Below are 26,958 nucleotides of genomic sequence, written 5' to 3' on the forward strand. Positions count from 1 at the left end.
TTCACATGCGTGATGCGTATATGATATGTGGTTGTTTATTAAGCTACCTAAACCGAATCCTTTTTATCCGAAACTCTCACTAGTCGAGTTTGAAACTTTCAAATGCAGGGATGTTCATTTGATGAGATAAAGACAAAATTTCGTATTAAATAGTACATCAATTTCTTTTCAATTTAAAATATTTTACCCAATAAATCCTTAATAAACACTACATGGGTATATATACTTTCTTCGGACCTTTTATAAGAGAATTTTAAAAAATAAAAATTGGTCCTATTTATAAGAAAATGTCACAACTTTTCAAATGTAGTTATTGTTTAAAAAATTTGTCTACCCCTCATTTAATGTTTATCATTTTAATATTAATTTGAATGTATTTAATATTTCACAATTTTTTATAAGAGTATATTTATAAAAACATTCAAAAATTACAATAATTAATTTCTGCATTAGTTATGTTGTTTTTAGTTTTTCTTGTAATTAAGACATAAGGGAGTATTAATTTATCTCATTGTTTGAAACTAATTTTGTGGTGTTGATAGATTCTTCCTTGTCATGATTACATGCACTACACTTCATATTTTATATTTTAATTACAAGAGGTCCTTAGCCTAAAAGAAAGAAAACTTAGCGTCTAATTAAACGAGGTGTTGCAACACCAACATAATCAGTTAAAAAATATGATCTCATTTGAACAAGACATTATTCATAAACAATCGAAGAAGAGCCACCATCACACGTCAAATTAGCTAGAACATATGCACAAGAATTGTATGGCAAATGTGGACCTCCCAATTCAACTTCAACAAGCTTCTAATATTTGTCAACAAGCTCAACCCCGTTGCTGACCCACCTTTACCATCCACATAATTGGAGACAACTGCTTTTGAATCAAAATGAAGCTCCACTTTATATAAACCACGTTCTTGAGCCATCTTCAAGCCTTCTAACACACCCCATACTTCAGCCACATACGCACTACACACTCTTAACCATTTTGAAAAGCCACAAATCCACTTACCTACCATTATCGTCTCGCAACACTCCTTAACAATCTGCAACATTTTTCCTTCTAGAAGCTTCATCCATATTTAAATGGACCCATCCTATTTCCGGAGTTTTCCACCGAATATTTTCCGTCAGCAATTCGCTATTATCCATTGCTTGTTGCTTGTGGAATTCTGTCACATAATTGTAGACTCTGTTGCTGATCTCCATCCATGGCTTGAGAGGAAACACAATTATTATCATGAGTCTTTTTGTTTCTTCTATAACCCATTTCTCGTCCTTTAGAACCGCCTATAACGGTAGATCAAACAAAATAAAAGAAAAAACAAAGCAAATCTGCAGAAGAAAAAGAAGTTAATAGAAAATCTAAAACATGCTTTTCTCATAGATAGACCATTGCATGCATTGTCACTAGACGAAGAATTGATCTTCTCCATTGTCTTAGATCAATTAAAACGGAGAGGTAAGAGTGCAAAACAAAACCAAACAATGAAATGAATCTCCATGGTAACTAGACATAGAGATGGTGTCCCTTTAGATCATTTTGTGAGCACTAAATGAAGCCACTAGAAATATTTCTTTTATATTTCTTTCCAAAACTATAATTTGGGTCACTTTAAATCATTTCGTCGGATTCGCACAAATATTTTGTCGTGTATAATAGTATTTTTCAATAAAAAAGTTCGAAACTCAGTTGAAAGAGTGAAAGCATCAAAAGAATACATTGACAAAAATAGTAAATATTTGACAAAAATCGGAGTTTATCTATGGTATAGTATCTCTTAATTTTCTTGTGTTTTCTAGAGACAAACAAGAGTGATGCTATATCTCGCAAGAGAAAAACTCACGAGAGCATCACAAATCAGAATTGCCCAATGATAATTCATCATTTAGAGGCAAACATGGTGAATTGGCGGAATTCAAGGAAGCAAGCGTGATTATAATATGCCACATGTACTGTGAAATTGATTCGGCAAACAATGTTATTCCTTATTTTTAGTATAATTTAGTCACACCAAATTGTATCACCTGGATCTACCCGTGTCATAATCTCTCCTATCATGCTTGTTCTAGCTTGTTGTCCAACTCAAAGCTCCTTTTTAAGACTTTTACTACTTGATCATAACGCAGTCTTCTTTTCTTCTCAAACATTAAGCTACCATCTTCATAGCTATCATCTTCCACCATTTTATCTAACATTACCTGAAACTACTGACTGACCTTTTGTTTCGTTGCTCTAATTCACCCCTACATTGACAAAGAATAAAATCCAAATGGAAATTTGGAACAAACAATCAAGCATAACTTGGTTGTTAAACTAATGTAAAGCTTTTGAACAACAAAAACATTTACAAAAAATAAGAAAAGGAAAAGCTTCTATTAAGGCACTAATCATTAATAAACATGAATCAATTTTCATAGTTTCTTTTTATGCATAACCACATGAACAAAATCTCTTCATCAAACAAATTTACCAACATTAACACTAGAGTTGGAAATGAGTCGAGTCGAACTTGTCTAATCTCGACTTGATAAGAATTGGTTCAGCTCGAAACTCGATTTGAGTTCGATACAAACATTTTATTTAACTCGAGTTCGGCTCGTTTAAAGTTCACGAACAACTCAGTTCGACCCGTTAAGCTTAACTCATTGCTCGAGTAACATAATTCAAAACAATTTATTTGTTTTTCTCAAAAATGTATATCTTGACATTTTAATTTATTTAAAAAATATAAAAAATTGAAATAAATTAAAACTATAAACCATGTTTGGCTTAAGACTACTATGGAAAAAAGCAGTAGTACTTAAAACTAAAACAACTGTAGCTCAGATGTTATTAGCTTCTCTCTTTATAACAGCTCCCCCTCTCTATTGTTTATAAACTACCAGATGTGGGACAAATTTTAGTGCACTTCTGTTTAGTTAAAATCCTGCATATGTTATTAGCTTTTTTTCTTCTTCTTTCGCTGTCTTTTTTTTTTCTTGGTGATATTGTTTCTCTCTTTTATTATAATTATTGTTAATTGTTGTTAATTAAATTAGAAATAATTTCTCCTACTCTATTTGATAAAAAAATAAATAATTCCACTAAAAACAAGTACATAAATATCACATGAAGCTTGTAATAAATTACATGTTATATATATATATATATATATATATATATATATATATATATATATATATATATATATATATATATATATATATATATATATATATTATCGAGTCTACTCATAAACCAACCGAGTCGAACTACATATAGCTCAAGTTCAGCTCATTTATTTAACGAATTAATTTTTCAGCTCAAGTTTTAATTCATTTGATTCATGAACCAAGTTCAACGAGTTAACTGTCGAATCGAGTTCCAAACTATTGTCGAGTTAGTTCGGTTCATTGTCAGCACTAATTAACACCTCCCATTTCAACATTTGTCTTTTCAAAAATTGCAAAGTTTTTTGGTTACACCCTAAATTGCAAATTTGATAATGAAGTAATTTGAACATATAGTCATTGGAATAAAAGAATTGGAAAACAAAAGTAATTTTACCTTTAGAACTTCTACTTCTTTATTTGTTTGGATTTTGATTGGATCTTCATAGCAACTCTTACTCCAAGTGGATAAGAGATATCCTCTGTCAAAAGAAAATCACAGGAGAGAAATTATTGAGTAATCAGAAATAAAAAAGACCAACCAAAATTTTGTGAACAATGCAGAGTAGAATTTGTTTATTCTCAGATACGTAGATATTAAGTGAGGTATATAAATCTAGCATGTCTAGTAATCCATGTGTGGTATTTGAAACGTCTTCCTAGTTATATTGTGAGTCAGATAGATAAAGCTCTTAAAAAATTTGAAGGTATAGTATACTGTGTGTGATTTGATATGAGAACTGTCAAATACTTTTGATGGTAGGTCTATTATCAAATAATCCTTTCTTGAAAACCCAATTAGCAATTATTAAGAGTTAGTTGAAAAACAAAATAAATTCAACTATAATAAAAAATAAAAAGAGGCAGAAAATCAAATTAAGTTACCTGGAGTAGTCTAAGATTTTTTTTTTCTTGGATCTACAAAATAACAAATAGGCAGAGCAGTTTAAGAAAGGGTGAGAGAATATAAATTTAATTACTTGGAGCAAAGTCTTTCTATCAATAATAGCTTTGGAATCCTCTTTCATATGTAAAAAATCTTCAACTATTATCCTTGGAAATACTGATTGGTCAAGATATTTCTACACTAGTATTTCATTGTTATCTCTAGTATAAAGAAAGACGGTTTCTTCGAATTTGATGAGTTGTTTAGATAAAAGACTACATAATAACCTTTCATTCCTTCTTTATATCCAAGAAATGCACATTTGTTTGTTAGCCCTTTGGTCAAATTTGGTTATACTGGCTTCATGGATAGAAACAAAGCATAAACATCCAAATACTTTCAAAATAGACATGCTAGGAGGTTTCTTGTGTAAGACATGATATGGTATTTGTCCTTGAATCACACTAGAAAACACTGTATTTGAATTGTAAATCACTATAAAGCTTGCAAAGACTTGGCTCCAAGTCTTGATTGATAATGGTTTGGCCAATCCAGTTCAGCAACTAAAGTCAGTTTCTAGACCGTTCAACTGCAACTCACTACAAAGTTGCACACAGTGTTTTGAGATATTGATAATGGTCTTTTATTGCCTGGTGCCTATCATTCCAATACTAGGATTCTCTGACGTTGATTGTGCTGATGCTTAGACACAAAAAAATCAATAACTGATAATTGTTTCTTTATTCGTTCCTCCTTATTAGCTGGAAGTCAAAGAAGCAACAAACAATGTCTATGTCTTCATCAGAGGCAGAGTATATGTCACTTTTCTCAAACATTTGCAAGTAACATGTGATAGAATCCCATTCTTGTACTATGATAGCCAAAGTGCATTGCAAGTTGATTCTAATCCTTTTTTTATTGAGAAAACAAAGCACCTTAACATAGACTGTCATGTGGTTCTAAAAAAGATTCAAGTAGGATTGATGAATGTTGTGAATTCGATGAAAAACACACCAATAACAAACTTGATGTGTGGAGCAAGTGATAATCAGGCAACCAAAATAAAGTGTATGGAACAATTATAAACACAAGCCAAAAGTAGAAAACAGAGAGAGAGAGAGGGAGAGAGAGGGAGGGAGGGAGAGAGAGAGAAAGGAAGAGATAACACAAAAGAATTTGTTGACCCAGTTCGGTCCAAATTGACCTAGTCTAGGGGAGAGAGCAATCATCCGTTTCACTAATGATGAGTAACTTTACAAAAGAGATATCAATGGGTTACAAGAATAAGTCTCCCGCCTAATTTTACCCAAAGCCCCAATCTCTTTCCGTAATCAAGAGACTCAATCCTAATTGTGTTTCCTAAGGTGAATCAACCCTCAAACCCTAGTGTTTGTTGCCAAGAGACAAACTCTATACAAACCCTAGTTTTGTTGCTGCCTTTCTGAACCCTTGTTTCAGCCCCCCCTCTATCTCAAATTTTACGCTGATACAAGGTCTATATTTAAAGTAAAAGTATCGCTTAAAATTTGGAACAAATTTGCACTCTAAAATACGTTTATGATATTCGCCGCCAGCGCACCATCGTGCCACGTTGCAATCCCACCGTACCACGATTTTTCCAATGACTTGCCTCATAACTGAAACATCCAATTGTGTCACGTTGCCCTGCAATCGTGCCACGATTCCTGCATAACCTGATTTTAAGTTAACTCCCACAATGAAACTCTTTCCGAGCTCAGAACATGATCAAACGGCATACATCCTCAACAAGACATTGCATCCTGCCAATTTCCATTGATTGTTTACCAAGCTTGGTCTTCTAGACATTTACATGCCTTAGTTCTAGGAGGTGTGTTGAAGTCTAGAAGGCATTATATTGGAGAGTAGACATTATTTGAAGTAGTTATAGGAGTTAGTTATGGGTTAGTTGGGTTCTATGCATTCACAATATGTTATATAAGCTTGCAATGTACTTCATTAAAACTTGTATTGAATAATACACTCACAATTGATGGAATGATGGCAGAAACCTCTCATTAGACTTAACAGAACAATCCACCTTATCACGGTCTATTCAGTAACAAAGACCAAACCAAGAAAATGTTCAACAAGTTGTTGTCTGTCATGGTTTACCGCTGTGCTTTTGATGAACAGAAAGAGAAGCTTTTCTAATAAGATTTGTTACTTTTTGATATATCAATTTTTCTAATAGAATGAGGTAATATTTACTTTCTTGTTTTGAACTCTTCTCATCTTCCCTGGAGTAGACAGTAGTTTTCTCGTGTTCGATTCCTACACTTGAGTTGCATACTTGATCTTTGTTACCATAGGTTTAATAATATATACAATTAACTGTTGTAAGTAATACTTCAAAATAAAAAATTCCGCAATATATACCTGAACTCCAGTACTTGAATTGATGCAAGGTACAACACACACACATAAGGATAATTGTTGGTCAGAAAGTAGATCGACATGAAAACAATATGTTCCTGGAAGAATGTCTAGAATATGCTCTTAAGAGACACTATATATAAAAGTTCCCAATGTCGAAACTAAACAAAATAAAATGCATTATAGGTTCATGGTTTGTGCATAAGTGCATGAGCTCTAGCATATTTCATTGAATCTCTCCTCGCACTTATTGATGAAGATACTTTCATGTTGTTGGAATAGATCATTCAAATTTTATGATAAATATCTATGATAGGCTCTGATACCATGTGACAAATTATGGAGTATAACTCATTCTTAAAAAATTGGCTAAATGAGTTAAGACTCCATAATTTGTGACATGATGATATCAGAGCATCTCTCTAAAGCTGCTTTTTCTGTCAGTGTGGGACTAAATCCACTGGGTATTGGCTGCAACACCAAGTAAGTAACTTGTCCCATGTAGGTAACTCGGTTGATGATTTAAGGGACATCGAAAGAGTTTAAGAACAGATCCAAGATTCACAACCTAGAAAACTAACATAACCAACATCGTCTATCTGAAAAAATTAAGTAATTTGTTACCTGTGATTCAAATTTCAAAATTTACAAACTAGATAGGTATATGCAGCTGGAACCAATGGCAGGTGGTCATGGAATTGTGCCCTGCAACTGTAACATAGATATTAGAAACCAATCTTCCTTAGAAAATTATCCTTTTCTATGCTTATTTAACTTTTGTTCAACAACTTTGTCCTTTACATTCTTGTTTCTTTGTTCTTTTTCTTTTCTTGCTCCATTTGTTCTTTACATTATTGTTTCTTTGTTCTTTTTCTTTTCTTACTCCATTATTAACAGAAAATTAATTTCTAAAGCTCTTTACTTAAGGGATATGTGTGTAGGTTTAAAATGGAAGCCAAAGAAAGTCTCTGCGGAATCACTACGAAAGTGTTTGACAGAAGCAACTACCAACTTTGGGCAGTGCATGTCGAGGCATATTTAGAAGATTTAGATCTATGGGGGGAAGTGGAAGAAGATTATGAAATCCCTATACTTCTGAGCAATCTCACATTGACTTCAATCTAAAGGAATGTGAAACTTGCTTCAGAAATTCAAACTTCAAAGAGTAAAGGATTCCAACGACCAAAGATTATTTGACAAGTTTCTCAGTATTGTAAGCAATGTGAGACTTCTAGTAATGTGTGACTCAAGAATTGTTGAAAAATTTAAATACAATTTTCAATACATTTAAATACACACATTTTCATAAAATTTTAACATTTAAGATGTTTAAGAACATTCATATTGGTAAGGTCTTTACTATTTAAGATCCGGTATTTAATAGGTACCCTCATTGAGGAAAAAAGTTGAGGATCTCTTAAAACTCATGTCTCACATAAGACCTCAATCTTAAGTAGACCCCACATCACTTTTCAATAAAATAATTATTATTTAAGTTGTTTTTATTGCTTTTCAATTGCAATTTTCACTCTTGTTCTCTGTAGTATATTGATTAACTTCCAGAATGCTACTACAATGTATCGTTGGCTTTTCATTCTTGCTCTCATTTTCTCTAAGTCCCTAAAAATTATTCATCCATTCTTATCCTATTTACTCATAATTAAATCATTGTATCGTTATATTATTTTTGACAATGGATCCAAACCAAATAATTAGTTATTGTTTTAATTATGTAATTTTATCATCATTTTAAATTATTTGTAATTCTTAATATTTGGCAATATTATTATTAATTATTTTTCAAATTTTAATTATTTTTCAATTTTTTAATAAATTACGGTTGATATAAATTTTGTAACTTTGCATTTTAATCAAATTAATATTATAAAATAGTGTCTTAAATAAATAATTATTGGTGAGACCTATTTAAACCTTTTGATAGAGGATCTACATTGGAGTGGTTGAGTACCTATTAGATACTATTATTAAAAAATAAAATAAAAAAAGTAATGTGTCCATGTGGGACATGTTTAAGACCTTAAATATGAGGGTCTCCATTGTGGATGCTCTAAAAAGGACTTCAGAAACACTCATTAGCATTTCCCTTAATTTTATATATGAGGGGAAAATAGATAGTTGAGGTAAACGGATAAAGTTTTAAAGTAGCGCAATTCAATTTGAGGTTGCTCAACCCCACACACACACAATTTGAGAACTTAGCCAAATTAAGACTATAATATAATTTTAATACCTACTTTCACGTTTAGTGTGGGTTTTAGAATCTAACTTTCACCTTTAATTTAGTTATGATATCAAGTTAAACGAGTTTGAATATTATCTTAATAAATACTAATTCATGATAAGAGGGTGTTCAACCACATACATACGTCCAACATTTTGGAGAACCTTGATAAAGCGATACTCTAATACAATTTCAATAGTCACTCTCACGTTTACATGGGTATCGAGTTAATTTTTACAACTCGAGAGTTTACCTCAACTCATTTTGCTTAGGTAAACTCGACTCGAGAACTCGTAAGAGTTTATATAAAATTTATTATATGGATGTATAAGCTAATATATATCTGGCGTCGCAATCACCGACATCGCAATCAGAATTCCCCATGTTCATAGTTTGAGAACTCGGAGACAAAAGAAAAAGAAATGTTTCATTTCAGATGTAAACTCGTAAAACTCGGTTGAGTTTGCACAAGTTTACCGAGTGTTAACTCGGTTAAACTCGTCAAACTTTCCGATTTTACTAGAAACCGAGTTTACTTCTAAGTTAACACGATTTCGGTACCTAAAAACGTAAACTCGGTAAACTCGGAGAGTTAACACTCGATTTGCGGAACATTAGTATCGAGTCCAATTCCTATATTGTCATCATTAACATAGCTCTGATACCATGTTAAATAACTTTGGATCTCATCTCATAAGTTAACTCAAGAGATGACATTGTCCAACCACATGTACATTCAACAATCCAAGAACCTTGAAAATATGAAACTACAAAACAACTTCAATACTCACTCTCACTTCTGTTATGGGTCTTGGGTCCAAGTCCAACATTGTCATCCTTAATCCGACTTCGTTATCATGTTAAATAGTTCTCATTCTCAAAAAATAATTCATAAGATGAAATTATTCAACCACATATATATACATTCCACGCAGTCCATAAATTTTAACAGTTAATTGAGACTCATAATACAACTTCAATAGGTGGGATCAATATACAATTTAACCAATAAAAGAAAATATGTTTAAAAAAAGAGGCAAGTACTTCGATGGACCAACTTCATAAGTGTTCCACCATGAATCAACACTTAAATTATAAAAAAATTCAACGAAGGTCGACAATACTATTCAAAATCAAACTCATGACATTTCTTATATTTACAGCTAAAAGAGTGACTTGATTGAAATAATTTCAATAGAGCTATATATTTATTTTTCTTGTTTTTCCTTAAAAAAAAAGTTATTTTTCTTTGTTTTAATCAAACTGGTATCAATTAAATCATTATTTCAATCTTAAAAATGATAAGGATTATTAATATCTACTATCAAGAAATGACATTTATCGTTAAATTTTTAAATATTTTTTAAATACTAAACTATAGTGAATCCCTTATGTGTTGAAGTATAATTCATATTCTAATGTTAGTTTGTAGAGGATAAATTCAACTATGTTTGTTGGTTAGTTAGTTAGTGTTGTTTTTGGATTGTAAAATTACGACAGAGCTTTGAAACTATTACCGGGGTGAGTCACGACCAGGTCGCTTTCTTTAAGACGTTTCGCGGAACTACCTAAATTGTGCAAGGTAGACTAGCAACCGCGCCGTCTCCAGGATAAAACAGCCCAGATTCTTTCTGTACGATTAAAGGCTGCACTACCATAAATCGCTCGACAATAACACCTCAATATGGTTTCGAAAAACCACTCTAATATGGTACGCAGACCACTCGAGAAACCAAAGAAGGAGGAAGAAAAGAACGGTTCGTCAACACAAACCGAGGGAGATGAGAAGGGGAGAAAACCAGAGAAGAGGATTCGATTCTCGGTTTTGGAGTGAAGAATGCAAATCCTGAGCTCTCTATTTATAGAGGGGATTTGACCTCGTTTTCTCTGCCTACCCGGTTCGCGACCCGCCAACGTTAGCCCACGACCCACGTAACGGTAACCCACGACGCGGAAACGTGGAGCTGAAGCTTGCGCGTGTGGAAAACGTGTGAGACTTGGTCTCTGCGTGCGGGAATCTCAGAGCAAAAAATAAAAAATAATTTTTTCATTTTTCTGAGCACCAAAAAAAAAAATATTTCTTTATAGACAAGCCCAGGGCCGGCCCGGTTGGCGGCGTCGCGCGTGTCTTATATATAATTTTTGGCAAGCGCTCACTCCGTTCACAAAAGTGTGTACCCCAAGGGCACACCCTCGGAAGTGATATCCCACATATATAAACACTACTAGAGTGTGTGATCTACCCAATGTGGGACATAAAATTTTCAATTCACATTTTACACTAGTTTCTCCATCCTTGTGTTTACATTCCAAAGGCTCCACAAACCAACTAGTATACTCCAAGTTTTTTCCAATATACACTAGTGTTCCAACAGTTAGTTAGTTTGTTAGAGGCTTGTAGTGCAAGTTACTCAACTTAGCCTATACGTACATGTTTGTATTAAGTAGATTACAGATTGTATAGCACACATCTCATATCTCTTATATTCAATAACAGAAGAGTTTTATCATTCCTTTGTAGTTTCCTCTCTAAGTGTGAGTGTGTAGAGATCATTCTAATCTTTCTCTCAATTATGTATATGCATGTTCTATCATTATGAAGGTGTTCATAATAGAATTCTTCTGTTAAAAAAATGCAAGTTAAAAAAGTGTGTTTCCACTGGTATGTGTGCGCGTTATAACATGAAAATATTAAAAGAATAAATTAAGAGAGCACTTAATACGTAGTACATGATTAAATTTATAACATTTTTTTAATGAAGATTAAATTTATAACATATAATGCCAACTTCATAAAAAAAAAAAACATATTTGAGAGAAAGATATTTTGAAAAAAGATACACATTTTATTTTTCTAGTTGCAGGTAAAGTACTAAACTTATATATTCCCATAAAAAAAATAACGTACTAAAAAAATATTTTGAAAAAAGATAAAGTACTAAACTTGCCACATATATAAACCGGAGTGGGAACGGGAGTACTACTCATGATTGGCTTCAATCTCCGTCCATGCATATAAGACTTCATTTCAACTATATACTGTCTTTGTAATTTGTATAATAACGTGAAAAATCTAACAACTAAACAGAAAAAATATTCTTATAATTAATTAGTATATGATCTTTATTTATTATATTAGTTGGTGCCTCTAATTTTGACTGGTCGGAGTTCGCAAAGGGACTAAGAATTAAGAATATAGATAGATATTTGTCTGTGTGTAACCAAATTGAAATTAAAATTGGTTATGTGTCGAAAATCTAGAGAATTAATGTTATTTTATAGTGGCCATGCACTTTATACCATACGTACATAGTTCAAGCCTTAGTTGGGTATTGGACCATTTTTCAGGGTCTTTGTTGACTATAAGTCGGAGTCATCTTAGATATGGAAATGATACTGTGTCATTGTCAATACACGATTAAGTCATAGTACTTTGGATATATTGTCTTGAACACAAGGAAATGAATCTATTTTAGGTTGAAAAAGTAAACGAATCTATTGTAGGGCAAAAAAAATGGAATGCTAAAAACGGTGAGAACACTGTAGCTAAAACGGCTAGGTTTTTTTCTTTCTTGAAGGATACGGCTTATAGATAGTACATTGACTAATGAAAGCATGTGTGATTGAGAAATAATGGCACGAGTTATATAGGCACTAGGCAGTGGAAGTCTAGTACGTAGCTGTTCGGGCATAATTAAAAACAGATATTAGGAAAATATCACATTTTTTTGGCAACCTATATACTCATATAACGGAAAACCATGAAAGTTATACTTTCTTTAATGTGTCCCATTCACATAGCATTTATATATTTTTCAAATATAAAACATCACATTTTAATCAAAATAAAGCATTCCTTAAAAAATAAAAAATAAACATAGCATGTCCACCTTTGTGAATATAGCTGGATTGTGAAGGATAATGTTATAAATTAGTGTTAGGGTTCGAACCATAAATTTTTCACTTATTCATTTATTTTAGAGTAGTAACGTATAAATTTCGTAGACTTGTAAAATAAACAAAAGTTGATTGCAATAAAGAGTTTTCGGCATTCTATATTTTTTTATTTGAATGACAAATGTTAATTTTTTTTTTTTTTTTTATTTGTTGGGGCTTAATTAAATATTGGATTTCCAACTCATTAACCTTTAGTTCAAACCCGTTGATCTATCCAACCCTCTCTTTCTCTCATATTCTCATCGTATTTTACTCTCTATCTATTGCTTTGGCTATATTTCTTTGTATATTTTTAGTTGTCTGTTAGGTTTGTTAAAAAATGGTTGTTAAAATAATACCTGACATATTTTTATATATGAACTCTTTCCTGAGTGTTTTGAACCGGCCAACATACACAAGAACATGTCATTATAGTTAACTTTTTTTTTTTGGATAACAGTGCATGCGTTATAAATTTATTCTACCCAGTTAATCATGACCACAGAACCTTAAACTTCTTGACAACGAGTGTAATTGTGATGGTTACATTCATAGAAGTTAAGGTTAAAATTGGTTTTTAAATTTTGTATAATATTCATTCACATAGTCGTTGTTCAAAATGACCAAGAACGGCAGTGTTTGAACTTTGAAGAGAGAAAATGTTTGCAGATAATTGGCGGTGGTAAGTCAATTAATGACGATATAGATGACACGTCCGTCACACTCATCAGTCATCACTATCACTTCTAATAAGCATCGTTCAAACTTTTTCCACCCAGAAAAGATTTTGTTCTCACATTCTCAATGTCTATAGAAACATAAATACAAAAAGACTTACCAAATTCAGTGAAAGATAAATATATGTCTCATTTAAAATCATTATAATATTTATTATTTTTCATAAAATATACTACTTTTATTAATATTATCAAGAAATGAAAAAGTACCTTAATTAAACAAAAGTACCTTATGGAAACAACATGTGCTCTTTTCCACCCAACTTGAGGAATTTCAACATGTGCTCTTTTGTAGACAACCTTTTGGCCCTACTGCGTCCCCATGCATCACTAGCAACAGGATTGCAATCTTGTAGTCGGAATATATATGGTCGTTCAATTGTAGTCGGAATATAGATGGTCGTTTAATTAAGATTTGATGGTCTAAATTTTGATATATTTATTAAATTTAAAATTGATTTTAAAATTAAAACCTTCTAATCTTAATCGGTTGATCATTAATCTTTCTATTGCACAACTGCAGACGATTTTAATTGTATATACAATTTGGATCCCCTTATTGATATGTCACATACTCACTTTACTTTCTAAAGCTTTTGCTGTCAAAACATTTTAAGTTCAAATTCTATGAGCTACTTCAACTCATCTACATTAATATAAGCTCCGTCCTTAAATATAGAATTTCGTTGATTAAGTGATGCAACTCAAAAAATTGACAATAGTATTGAATTAATTGATAATCTATATTTATTTTTTTAATTTTACCATCTATGAGAGAAAATTAGGTTGTATTTTTTCATAGCATTTATTATACATTGTAAAAAGAAAATACAATGTAATTATAAGTGTTAACAAATAATTAATACAGGTGAAAAAAATTGAAATATAATAATAATAATTATAATATATTTTGAAATGGAATTGACATTCCCCTCTATTTCTTTTATTAAAAAAAATTATAATCTATTTCTAAAAATATAGAGGATTACATATATGAAAGATTAATGAGAGTCAAAATCAAAAATTGTATCTATTTATTTCATAAATGATTTTTTTTAGAGGCTATAACATAAATAATGTCTCTTTCAAAAAAAAACACATAAATGTTGTTAATCATTTTAAAATAAGTCTCAAATTCATGGAAATCATCACAACTTATATATATGGAGCCAGTTAAACCCATATCCACTCATCAACTCATAAACCAACCATGGACATAAATATCAATGTCACCACAACTGATCAAAGCCCTAATAGTAGTAATAATAAGATGTATAGAGGGGTGAGGAAGAGAAAATGGGGAAAATGGGTATCTGAAATTAGGCTTCCAAATAGTAGGGAGAGAATATGGTTAGGATCATATGACACACAAGAAAAAGCAGCTAGGGCATTTGATGCAGCCCTATATTGTCTACGTGGTCCTCATGCAAGTTTCAATTTCCCTAACACACCTCTTACCATCAATGTAGCTGTGAATCATGGTGTTGGTCATCAATCTCTTTCACCAGAAGAGATTCAAGACGTTGCTGCTAAGTTTGCAAATGAGTCACCACCAATTGAGCTCACTCACGAAGATGATCAACAAGTACCTTCAGAAGCACAAAATGATACCATTTCCAATCATTCTTATTCATGCCCACTTAATGATAATGATGGGAGGGTGCAAGTAGATTATGGAGACTTGAGGAGAATGGATTGGAAATTTGAGGATATGTTTGATGACTTGAATGGGGTTGCTAATTGCTCTAATTTGTATGGGCAAGAAAATATGCAATACTCAACACAACTTGTTGAAGAGGATAATGTGGACCAAATTGAATGTGAAGATACTTTTTCTGATCATTCATTCCTTTGGAGTTGGAACTTTTGATTCACATGCATATATCATATGTGGACCAAACTGAAACTCTCACTTGCTGAGTTGGGATCCTTTGCCATACTAGAGAAATATACAAATAAACAAAGTGGTGTATTGAATATCCAATATACCAATTTTTCATAATTTTATTTTTCCATCGATATCTCTAGATGAATCTCTCTATAGAAGCGGAGAGGATTCAAATTCCTCACCGGCCAATTATACTCAAACAACTTTACCTCTCTTCAATAGTGATTATACTAGTTACACCACCAAAAAAAAATAGTGATTATTATATACTAGTTGAAATCTTGCATCTTTATATTATTGAATTGTTTCACTTTGAATTTAAGATTGGTCCATTACGCCCAATTAACTCTTAGATTTTCTCCCTTTAAAAAACTTTTATATATTTTTTTTGTTCAATCTTTACTTTTAATCGTGAAAAGATTCTAAATACTAATAACAAAATGATGAAGAAAAAAAAAAAAACTACTAAGATTCAAATATATTTTCAATTTTTTCAAAAAAAATAAAAAGAAATTCTCATTCAATATTATAAAAATGAAGGATAATCAATTTTGTTTCTCCCATGAAACACGAGTTAAATGTCTCACTTTCCAATTCTACTGCATTTTGACTAAGTCCCATGTCTTTAAACTTTCGCACTCTTCAGTACTATCGGAAAAGAAGCAGCTAACACTCATTCAGCTATAATAGGTGATGAGATCTCCTTCTCAGCTTGAATGTGGACTTTGGAAGTCACTTATTGAGTTTACTTCATCTTTTTTCAAGGATCGATTCCTTTGTTCTCTACACAAAGATATATCATCTTACCAACTCCTAAGGAGGTTTTCCAGTTTCATAGTGACCAAGGATTGGGATGTTTATGGTGGCTGGTATATCAAAATATATGTCTGCCTAACTCTATATACGGGATCCGTTGATCTAGACTTAGACTTCCAAAACTGCTTCATCACCTTCTTCCTTTCCCCAGATGTTTTGAATCTCATTAATTCAGAGAATGATACCAATAGCAAGTTCAGGATTGGGAAATGGTCTGTGTCAATGGCGCCTATCTCTGCAGTTCCCTAATCAACTAGTGATATGTCCAGTGAGAACAGTTGAGTTGCAACGGTTGTGAAGAATGCTCTGATGATCGGTAACGGCTTCCAGTACGGCGGTGAAGCGCCTTCTGCGATGGAACGAAAGGTGCATGCAGGCACCTTAGCACTCCGACGATCAAGTCAGTAATGGAACTGAGAGAAAAGTCTTAGGAGAGTTGTGAAAAGTGTTGTGTACCTTTGAGGGTGAAGCAAGTTCACCCTTATATAGGCGCACTCTTGGCATAACCGTCTCCGGGTTATGCGGCGTATGATTATGAGCGGGAGTGGACACGTGTAGCGTGATCCCAGCAGGGAGGCGTGCTCCAGTGTGGTACGGTGCAGGCGAGTTGTCGTGTTCCTTTGAGTGTGAAACCTTGAGGCGGCGTAATATTGTACACGAGTAGCCGTGTGAGTGGTTCATAACAACTAGCTTGAATCTTCCATCCTTATTATTTTAGGGATTTTAAAAACATTTATTGAAATGTAAGGACTATTTTTCAAAGTCACGCACAATGTAGGGACCAAAAACATATTTAACCTTAAAATAATTGGGACCCACTAACTGCCACATCAGGATTCCGTTAGATAATTTACAGCAGGGACTAATTTTTATAATGGAGATAAAATGTGAGGATTTTAAAAACATTTAATAAAATGTATGGACTATTCTTCAAATGAGCGCAAAATGTAAGGACTAAAAATATATTTAACCCAAAAAAAATATAATCAAAAGAAGATAAGTACTTTTTTTCCCTTTTAACTCTAATTAAATAACTAAATCCTTGAATCAACCATAACGAGTACATTATATATATAGGAAATTCAACGAATCCTGACCGCTGCTAAAGTTCTGCAATCAAACGGGTAACTTTGCTTGTTGCAAACAGATTAACTTTGCAAACTTTAAACCCTCAACCCTTTTATATTATTTTCTTCTCAAATAAGTAAGGCGAATTGTTTGGACAAAACGACAATCTATGTGGATACGATACTCTATTTATCACTTTATTACTTGATAAACGATTTTGTACACTTGCCTAATCCGACCATCACATTACATTAACGTTGATATCTTGAAAATAGTCCATGAGTTTTCAAAACTTTCTCATATTGAAATATTAAAAAAAAAAAAATCCACTAATATGAGCTCATAAAACCCATTACAAGTACGGTGCAAATATTCAACAGTATTTTGCATATAAAATGAAAAATTATTTAATAGAAACACAACATTAATGTTGATATCTTAAAAATAATCATGTTCTTTTAAAATTTTATCATATAAACTTTTGCATATTGGTACATAAAAATTTGTGTCCGTAGATTTAAACACATAAAATCCAAAACGGGGTCGTGGTGGAAATATATAACGGTGTTTACGTATAAAATAACAAAATATTTAAGGTTAAATATGTTTTTGGTTCCTACAAATATACTAACTTTTTATTTTAGTGTCTCTAAAAAATTTCTTCGGCTTTTAGTCCTCAAAAGTTTCTTAACAACACTTTTGGTCCCTACTTTTAAGCAAACTCATGTGTGGTCTTTATATTTTTGAATGAAATTTTGCAAAAAAGTCTAAAATGTTATAATAATCTCTCCCAAAAAAATTAGAATTTTTTAACAAAATATTAATTAAATATTAATTTCTAAGCGCTTAAAACATAACAATTCATATTTAATTCATGTTTTGTTAAAAAATTCTAATTTTTTTCTAAAAGAGATTATTATAATATTCTAAACAGTCCGAAAAAAATTCATTCAAAAATATGAAGACAACACATGAATTGAATTAAAAGTATAAACCAAAACTGATGATGGAAAAATATTTAGGGACTATAAGTCGAAGAAATCTTTAGGGGACTAAAATGAAAAGATGTTATATTTATAGGGACTAAAAACGTATTTAACCCAAATATTTAATAAAAACACTACATTAATGTTAATATTTTGAAAATAGTCACGAGTTTTCAAAATTTTATCATATCGACTTTCTCATATCAATACATTTTTTGGACGCGTCTCATATCAGTACATAAAAGTTTGTTTTCGCAAATATAAACAAATAAAATCTGCAACGAGCACGGTGCAAATATTTAACGAATTTTTACATATAACTTTTATTAATAAAAACATTACATTAATGTTGATAACTTTTATTTATTATCTTTTAATATTTCATGATATTAACAATTGCAATCATTTTTTATATAATTATTGGAATGTTGCCTAGAATTTTTCTAGCTATTTTTAAAAACAAAAATCTAAATTGGAGAGGAAGGTCCACACTGTTTTTGAAGTATGAAGCCGACTTGTTTGTTGTTATTTTTGTGTGTGAAAGTGAAAGTAGCACTCACTTACTAAATTTATTTCATGGTAAACAAGTACTAGATTTTTTTTTTAGGGATATGCAAGTGCTAGATTTTTTCTTTTTTACAAGTACTAGATGTATTATTTGTAAAAACTGAAGTACTAGATGCCTTTGAATATAACCTAAAGTGAATTGTATAGCAGTACTTAGCAACAATGTTCCGCAAATCGAGTGTTAACTCTCCGAGTTTATATTTTTAGGTATCAAAATCGTGTTAACTCGGAGGTAAATTCGATTTCTAATAAAATCGGAAGGTTTGACAAGTTTAACCGAGTGTAAAATCGATCGAGTTTTACGAGTTTACATCTAAAAAAAATTGGCCCTTTTTTTGGGGCCATTTTTTAAAAATCCAATTCCTTTTCTACAAGCCCAAAGACCGGAACGTTTACGGTAACACGTTGTTCCATAAATGAAATGTTTCTTTTTCTTTCTTCTCTAAGTTCTCAATCCATGAATAGGGGAGCACATATCAGTTAGTGTTGTGATTCTGACAGTGGAAATTCAGATTTCGACGCCAATGATTGCGACACCGGTTAGGGTTGCGGTGTTGGTGTTTGTTTACCTTTTGAAGAAATTAACAAGTTTATTTTTTAGATAGTTTTATTAACAACTTTACGGACTTGTGAAACTTACTTTTTTGGATGGTTTTATGAACGACTTAAACTTAGAGACTTAAGAAACTTATGATTGTGTGCACTAATTTTTGTATTTTGGTGTTAAGTTGAACATTATGTTTTATTATGGTAGTTTGGTATAATTTGCCTTTGTAATTAAGTCATATTTTGAATTATTGACCAATTTACAATATTATTTTAGCTTATATATGTCATGCATATAATAATTTTTATATAATTTTAATTTTAGATAATCTCGTACGAATTCTCAAGTCAAGTTTACGAGTCGAGTTTACCTAGGTAAAACGAGTTGAGGTAAACTCTCGAGTTGTAAAACCTTGCTTAGCAAGACTGAAACATTCTATTGACGTGGTCAACAAGAAAAAGAAAAGAAAAAAAAACAGAAGAGACAATTTTGCAACCAACATGTTTGTGAAAGCATATACCTTTTGAATAAGGATATTATGTATGGTTCTGAATAAATTTGCACAAATCTAGCATTGCAAAACCACACAGATGCAAGATATTTTGAATGAAATTTTAGTTTGAACGTGTATGAAAGAGCAATGCCACCTCCCTTCGCCCCGAATCTTTCTTCACTAATTGACACAGATCAATCCAACCGCGAGCCTCCATTGTTACTTCAATGGAGGAAGAAAAAAATGATGAACCAAGAACAAAGAAAGGTTCTAATCTAAAAATTTCAAATATGATCAATAAACTACGAAGTAAAAGTTTGTTAAAAACGAGTCGCAAAACATTTCTAACAAAGTAAGTACAAAACATAATGGTTATCACAAATTTGACAGAAAGATTAAGTGCATCTTTAGTATTACAGTAGGTTTGAATTAGAATGAGTCATTGTGAATTTTGCAAAAACTACGATGGATATTCACTTTAAGCATAAAAAACCAAGGTTATAAATTATGTCAAACTACACTTCACAATTGCATATAGAGCAAATGAAATTATAATAGATACGCTAAATCGGAGTCTCAGATCTGTTTATAATTGTTGATTAAAGCAATGAATGAGAACCTGTTCCGAGGTGGAAGATTGTTTGGCATTGAATCTAATTGGCATGGTGAATAGTTCTATCATGTAATTGAATTCTATCAGTTACATCTGAATAAAAATAAAAAAAAGTAAAAAATAAAAAACAACAAAAAAGGAATTTAACAAAATGAAAATTAGAGTACAAAATTAACAGAAGGAAAATGTTGACGTGGTGTTCCTGCTGACTATGCCTCATTGAGACCTTAATGGTACAATTCTACTACAAACCCTTCTCTTTGCTTCTAAATCTTTTCCATTTTTACCCTCTAAAGATTTTTTTTCCATTTTTTTTTCAGTTGGCCATTGCCATTTCTTCCCATATAATACAAGAATGACTACAACATCACTATGTTCATGGATTTTCACTGTCAAAAACTTGTATACGGTTTTCATATCATTGGCTCAATATAACACAACACGAATAAGGCCTGGCTGTGGTTCTGTGAAATCAAGACCCTCTTCTTCGAGTAGATAACGCTGTACAGCTATCGGAAGTCTTGCAGGGGTGCGGGAACCTCTGGTATGATGACCGGTACCAACACAGATATAAACCTGCAAACGCTGCTCCGCAGCTCTGGCTGTGCTTCTTAGCACACCCAGTTCGTGTTTCAGCACGTGAATCGCTTCACTTACATGGAGTCCATGCAAGTCTATCATTCTCTCATGTCCTCTTCCATTAACCATCTCTGGACCAACAGGGTTCCTGAAAAATCAACACTCACAATGACTACAGCAGTATCCGAGATAAGGTAGCATTTGGCAAGCAGACAGAACAACAATGCCGGTCAATTCATAATATGCACCTGTTGAGATCTCACAGTTGATGAGATATGCCCTGAAATTATATTTATAAGTGGGAGACATTTCTCACCTTAAAAGCCAATTTTGTTTTGTTGAGTTCAACCCAATCCAGATTTCACGAGCACCAAACATAAACAAAATTTAAGTCATATTTTAAGCCATTTAACTCGATAAATGTTACCTTTGAAAACCTACCTAAATAACAAATAAGCAATTGTTTTTCAACTAAACAGGCTTGGTTACATAGATCAATCGACCATTAGCTAAAAATAGACCATTTACCCTTAAATTGTCGACCATTTACAACACTAGGTTTACTTTCTCGTGACTTTTTACCGCTAAACACCATACATCATTATGTGTCTTATGTAAGTACAAATAAAAATTTCCTTTAACCTTGGTAGGTATGTTTTATCAAGTTTTATTCCTCAATTTCATCCACCCTACTCTGATGGCTGGTGTATTTGATCTCCTAGTCACTCTGCGTGACAAACCCAAGGTCCTTGGAGGACCAACCTAGTAGCAAGGGACTTCAGAATAATAAATATGCACATTCTAGCTCATACAACAATACCCTTACATAAAGAAGCTGTTTGGCGACCTCTACAGGTGAGAAAAGGAAAAGCTACAGTATTTTGGGAAGTAGATTTTCTCAAATTTGTACTAGCACTCGAGCCAAAAAAAAAAAAAATATACATGTGGGAGCAGTATTGTCAATTTTGGATCGCAGAAAATAGCGATTTGTTTAAATTCAACTACGCAATAGTGCTATATTTGACAATATTTTGTATTAAATAGTGTATGGCAGCGGGATGTTCAAATTCTGCTGTGTTATAGTGCCACTATAGCCGCTATTCAACAACACTGAGTAGGAAGAACAAGTAGAACAAACAGTCTGACAGGCTCGATGCATAATCGCGACAACAAAGTTGCTACAGTTCAATCTCGGCCAAATTGATGGTCATTCCACTATAGGACCAATCAAAAACAATCTCATAAATGCTAAAATTCTAGATGAACTAGCCGATTTGTCTGGTTGAGCAACCAACCATTATTAAAAAAATACTGTTTTTTCATATTTATATGTTTTAAAATATTTTTTTATTTGATTTAAATTAGTCACATGAAGTCATTCCAATCCGAGTATTCAACCAATCGGTTTAAATGGTTGAACCTCAACTGAAAGTTTTACCAGTTCATTTTCTAATCTGGTTTTAACAATGTTGGAAAATATACACAATTCTCATTATAACCCCATAAAGTTTTTTGTTTTGATAAAAGACACATGGATAGGAAGAGTGGATAGCAATGAGGAACAACAAACCTCTGGCGGTAAATAGATTCTTGAGCTTTCCCATGAGCTTCTTTCATATGCATGTTATGCAGTTGCCCTTTAGCACTTAGCTCCTTTGCAAGGGCCTTATTACCAATAAGGTAGGCTTGTCGTGCCTGTTTGTAAATTATGAACAATTAAACAAAAGTTACAGAAATTAGGATAGGTCCTGCAAAACCCTCATGTTGCATTTCTTCTCAATCTAGTAGGTTGAGCTTCGTGGTTGAAACTTAAGTTACAAAAACGTAAGCTTCCGTTCCACTGGCAGTCTGGCACATGCAAAAATCTAAGGTTGAAAAAATACAAAGGACCTGTTTGGATTGACTTATTTGAGGTTATCTAATGATATAACCACTTGTGAGACTGTTTGGAAGAGTTGATAAAAATAACTTATGACATGGCCATAAGCTATTTTCAGCTTATTTCCATAAACTGTTCGTGATAGCTTATATAAACAATTAATAGCTGATAAACTTCATTTTATCTTTGGCTAAGAAATAGTTTATATATAGGCATGTATGCTATGAGCGCTTAATTAAGTTGCTTATCCGAACAGGACCATAGCTGATGCATATTATGGATTAACTAGGAGAAAGAACATAACATATAAGTCTAGACATTTGGGGAAAACAGGTTGGTATGAGCCTCAGTCAACCATGAAGTGTGTAGCAAATATCATCACACTATTGTCATTAAAATGCTCATTAACTTCTCGGCAGCATGAATCAGAGACCCACCTGCTCAAAATATGCATTACGTAAGCGTGCATGATCACGAGCCTCCTCCCGAAGTTCAGAATACATATTTGCTGCCATTCAAAATAGTTAAAGGGAACCAGTATAAAAGGGACTCGTCTAAAAATGGAAACATATAAACATAAATATTTACCAACAGCGTCACCGGTTTCAAGCCAGACAGGCGCTGGCCGAGCAGATCCACGGTTTTGTAACCTATCACCAAAGTTATTTCTCCCCTGTCCGCCATTGTAGGCACTAGCTAGAACATTTAAACTCCTACTTGATCCGGTGGAAGCATCACCAGAACCATTTCTATCATACTTCCATATTCCAGAATCCTGAGAAGCTAATTTCCTGACAGCTGAAGCGAAGTCGGTAGCACCTCTAGTCGGAATAGAAGAGCTCGATTTGAACATGAGCAAGTCTTTGCCAGACGGTAAGTAAGGACTGCCACTTTGTTGAACATTGTCTGCAGCATATTTTGCAGTAGTAGTCTGGCCGTTTGTTGGAGCAAGTGCTGGAAAGTCCATTGGAGTCAGATTGGGAGATGACAGAGTCTTTGGGCTTGGGTTCTGGATGAAATTACTATCAACTTGAATCTACAAATTTGTAGGAAAAAGAAAACCAGTTAAGAACTATGCACGAGAAATGAAAATATTCACGAAAGCGACAATAACATCCATGGAATGAAAAAGAAAACCTTGAGACATGGTTGAATTACAATATCATATAAACAAGAAAATATTATAAATTCAAATGAAATTTTAATAGTCCTGAAATCCTGATAAGTTCCTATCAGGTCCCTTGTGACTTGTGAGCATGACACAAAGGGTATAAGGATTCAGGAAACAGTGATTAGAGTCTGGAAGCCGCATTGCGTTGGGAGTCATTTCACAACTTTATGGGATGCCGGAAACTTCCCTGCCAAAACAAGGCACAAGCATTGCTCTACACATTTAGCTTCCGTCTATTCAAATTTAATATTGTATCAAAACATATCGCAAGATGTGCATTTCCAACCAATAATTGCATCACGGCATGCTAGGAGAAAGATACAACTCATGAAGAGAGACTTTATTAAAAAAAAAACAAAATTTAACCACAAGTTAGTTGGTATGTGAAGATCAACCCACCTCTAACTGAGTGAGCATCTCAATGGTCAGATGTAAATCACATCCATTGGCAAAGAACACTTCAGCAAGGCTTTCTGACGCAAAACCAGGGAATAGAGAAGCTAAAAATTCCAAAGGGTTAAAATCAGTCTCATCCACAATAGCATTCTCGGTCAAAACATCATTTAAAAATCCATGCCTAGCATTGTCATCATAGGCAAGTGCCTCTTGACCACCGCCAACATGGAGGTTGTTATCGTTTAAGAATCCAAGCCTAGCATTGTCATCATAGGCAAGTGCCTCTTGACCACTGCTAACATGGAGGTTGTTATTCCCAACTGGTCTTTCCCAAGGCTTTGCTAATGAATTCAAAAAGCTTGCCGAAGATGGTTCTTCCCGGTATGTTGAATTGGAAAACCTTAACTTATCGGCAAATGTATTTCCATTAAGGTGGTGTTGAGGTAATTCCTGCTGCTCGTTTAGTATATATCTGCTTCCCTTAGCAGAAGAAAACATCGACGATTCATTATCGTCATTTATAGATAAGCCTGCGAATGAGAGGTTGTTAAGACCTTGGGGTTCTTCTTCTTCAATGACCTTGAAATCAGGTGTGATATCATCTGGAAGTTGACAACGCCAGTAATTGTGGGCCTCGTCATCAGAATTATTTGAAATGGATGATTCCGATCGATCTAAAACTGCTTTCCCGAGAGAACCAGCAGTTGTAAGCCTTGTTGTTGCATCTACCGAGCTAGTACTTCCAGACGGCAGTGATCTGAGTGAAAAGGGAATAAACTCTGCTGCATTCGGATTCAATGAGGTTGCCTTGTTTGGTGAGCTCAGTTTTGTGTCTGTCGGGGATCCTCCTTTCTTGGATAAACTCATTATTAACTAGAATACGTACAAAACGACTAAAACATAGATGAACTTCAAAGACAGTAAAAGCAAGTTCCAAACAGCTTCATCCGAACCCTGCAAAACAAATCAATTCATTCATACTCATTCATCAAATAGTATTCCATTACATGTCACAACATACATGCATATGAACAAAATAAACAACTCATCATTGAACTCCATCTAATCCACACTTTGAATTGCCAAATTAAAAAGCAATTAAACATATATGAAAGGTACAAAACTAAGTTGATTACCCCTGCAAGCAACTATATGCGGCCGATTTTAATATTGTAACTTGGAAGTAAGTAATTCTATAAGCTTAATTGAATAATGAATCGAGGAACTGTGTATAACTTGGAATTGAATTGTATAAGCTTAATTAAACAATGAATCAAGGAACTATGAATAGTTTGCAAGTGAATTGTATAAGCTTAATTGAAAAATGAATCAAGGAACTGTGTGTGAGCTAAAACATAACTTTAAGCAGATCTAATGAATACAAAAATTGTACTTTGGAACACTGGTCAATTTCAGAACTAGTACAAAACTACAAGATAAGGTTAAAACCCTAAAATTTTCAGAACCAAATAATTGAAAGTATTCAAAACAGTATCAAAGATGAACTTAACAATTGAAATTATAGCTGAATAGTAACTACATAAAAAGCCAATTAACACCTAAACCAAATTTTCAAACCCAAATTTCATAAAAACAACAAAAAAAAAGTACAAGCAAATAAAAAACAACAACAAAAAATGAAAATTAACAAGTCAAAGCATCCTTTAATTAAGAAAGCCAAAAAAATTCCTAGATCTTAAGCAATTCAACACCTCAAAAAAAAAAAACCAAAAAGTCAAATTAATCAAATTGAACAAAATTAAATAAAAAACACAAGATTTAACAAGATGGGTCAGTGAAAGATCTAAAATTTATGCAAAATTACAAATAAAAATTATACCTTTACGAATCAAATCAAAGGGATCCATAAGAAAAAATTGCATGAAATGAAGAAGTGAATAAAAGATTAAATTTTTATATCTGGGAATTGGAACTAGCTTGTTCAGTATTGTTATCTGAGTTATCAAGTTTTTTTTTTTTTCTCTTTCTCTCTCTGTTGGTGTTTTTTGTTTGAAAATGAAAAAACCCTTTTAGGGTAATACTACTAACACCAGCACCACAAAAATTCTAAAGAAGACACCCAACCTTTCGCCACTAGATTTGACCTCTCTCTCTTTCTCTCTCTACATACTTTCTCTCTCTATCTCTATAGTGTGTAGTAAATTATTAAATTAATTTGTATGATTGGGATTTGGGTCACTAACTTTTTTTTTTTACAATTTTAGTGCATTCAATTCAATAGTTTACTCAGGGTCTGATTGGAAAGTCATTTTGGTTTATGAATAATGTTAATTTTTTTTTTTTGTACACCGAAAAAAAAAAAAGTAATGTTAATTTTTCGATATCAATATTTTAAAATAACATTTGATTTTTTTTTTTTTAACAAAATAACATTTGAATTTTTTTTAAGGAAGAAATTCATTGCATTCCATTAGCTAAAATATGTCAAATACATGAAGGTACATCATCATCTGTCATATGGGGACTATGATTAGATAGGGTTGTCTAAGCTAACTCGTGAGCAACCTCATTCGCTTGCCTCCTATTGAACTCGACATGAGAGTTCTGAAATCTATTAACTAATAATTGTTTACAAGC

General features: G+C 32.7%; 2 protein-coding genes across 2 annotated transcripts; one reads left to right on the plus strand and one right to left on the minus strand.

Annotated features, from left to right (window-relative positions):
- The first annotated feature begins 14,567 nt into the window (after window positions 1-14,567).
- Window positions 14,568-15,227, plus strand: LOC25481981 (ethylene-responsive transcription factor ERF018). Its single transcript, XM_013610408.1, has one exon. It carries the CDS (start codon window positions 14,568-14,570, stop codon window positions 15,225-15,227), a length of 660 nt encoding a protein of 219 aa, XP_013465862.1.
- Window positions 15,228-20,344: 5,117 nt separating this feature from the next.
- LOC25481982 (polyadenylate-binding protein-interacting protein 7) lies at window positions 20,345-26,466 on the minus strand. The gene is made up of 6 exons (XM_013610409.3): window positions 26,201-26,466; window positions 24,364-25,314; window positions 23,382-23,829; window positions 23,231-23,301; window positions 22,485-22,609; window positions 20,345-21,062 (listed from the first exon to the last, which is right to left on the minus strand). Exons 2-6 carry the CDS (start codon window positions 25,225-25,227, stop codon window positions 20,762-20,764), a joined length of 1,809 nt encoding a protein of 602 aa, XP_013465863.1. The 5' UTR covers window positions 25,228-25,314; window positions 26,201-26,466; the 3' UTR covers window positions 20,345-20,761.
- Window positions 26,467-26,958: the final 492 nt, after the last annotated feature.

This window comes from Medicago truncatula, chromosome 1, assembly GCF_003473485.1.
Source record: "Medicago truncatula cultivar Jemalong A17 chromosome 1, MtrunA17r5.0-ANR, whole genome shotgun sequence".
In the NCBI taxonomy this organism is placed as follows: Eukaryota; Viridiplantae; Streptophyta; class Magnoliopsida; order Fabales; family Fabaceae; genus Medicago; species Medicago truncatula.

Coding starts and splice junctions, on each gene's coding strand:
- LOC25481981 (XM_013610408.1), top strand. CDS start 14,568: ATGGACATAAATATCAATGTCACCACAACTGATCAAAGCCCTAATAGT.
- LOC25481982 (XM_013610409.3), bottom strand. CDS start 25,227: ATGAGTTTATCCAAGAAAGGAGGATCCCCGACAGACACAAAACTGAGC. Junction 22,610..23,230: donor GTAATGCATATTTTGAGCAG/GTGGGTCTCTGA, acceptor ATTTACAAACAG/GCACGACAAGCCTACCTTAT. Junction 21,063..22,484: donor GAATCTATTTACCGCCAGAG/GTTTGTTGTTCC, acceptor TTGATTTTTCAG/GAACCCTGTTGGTCCAGAGA.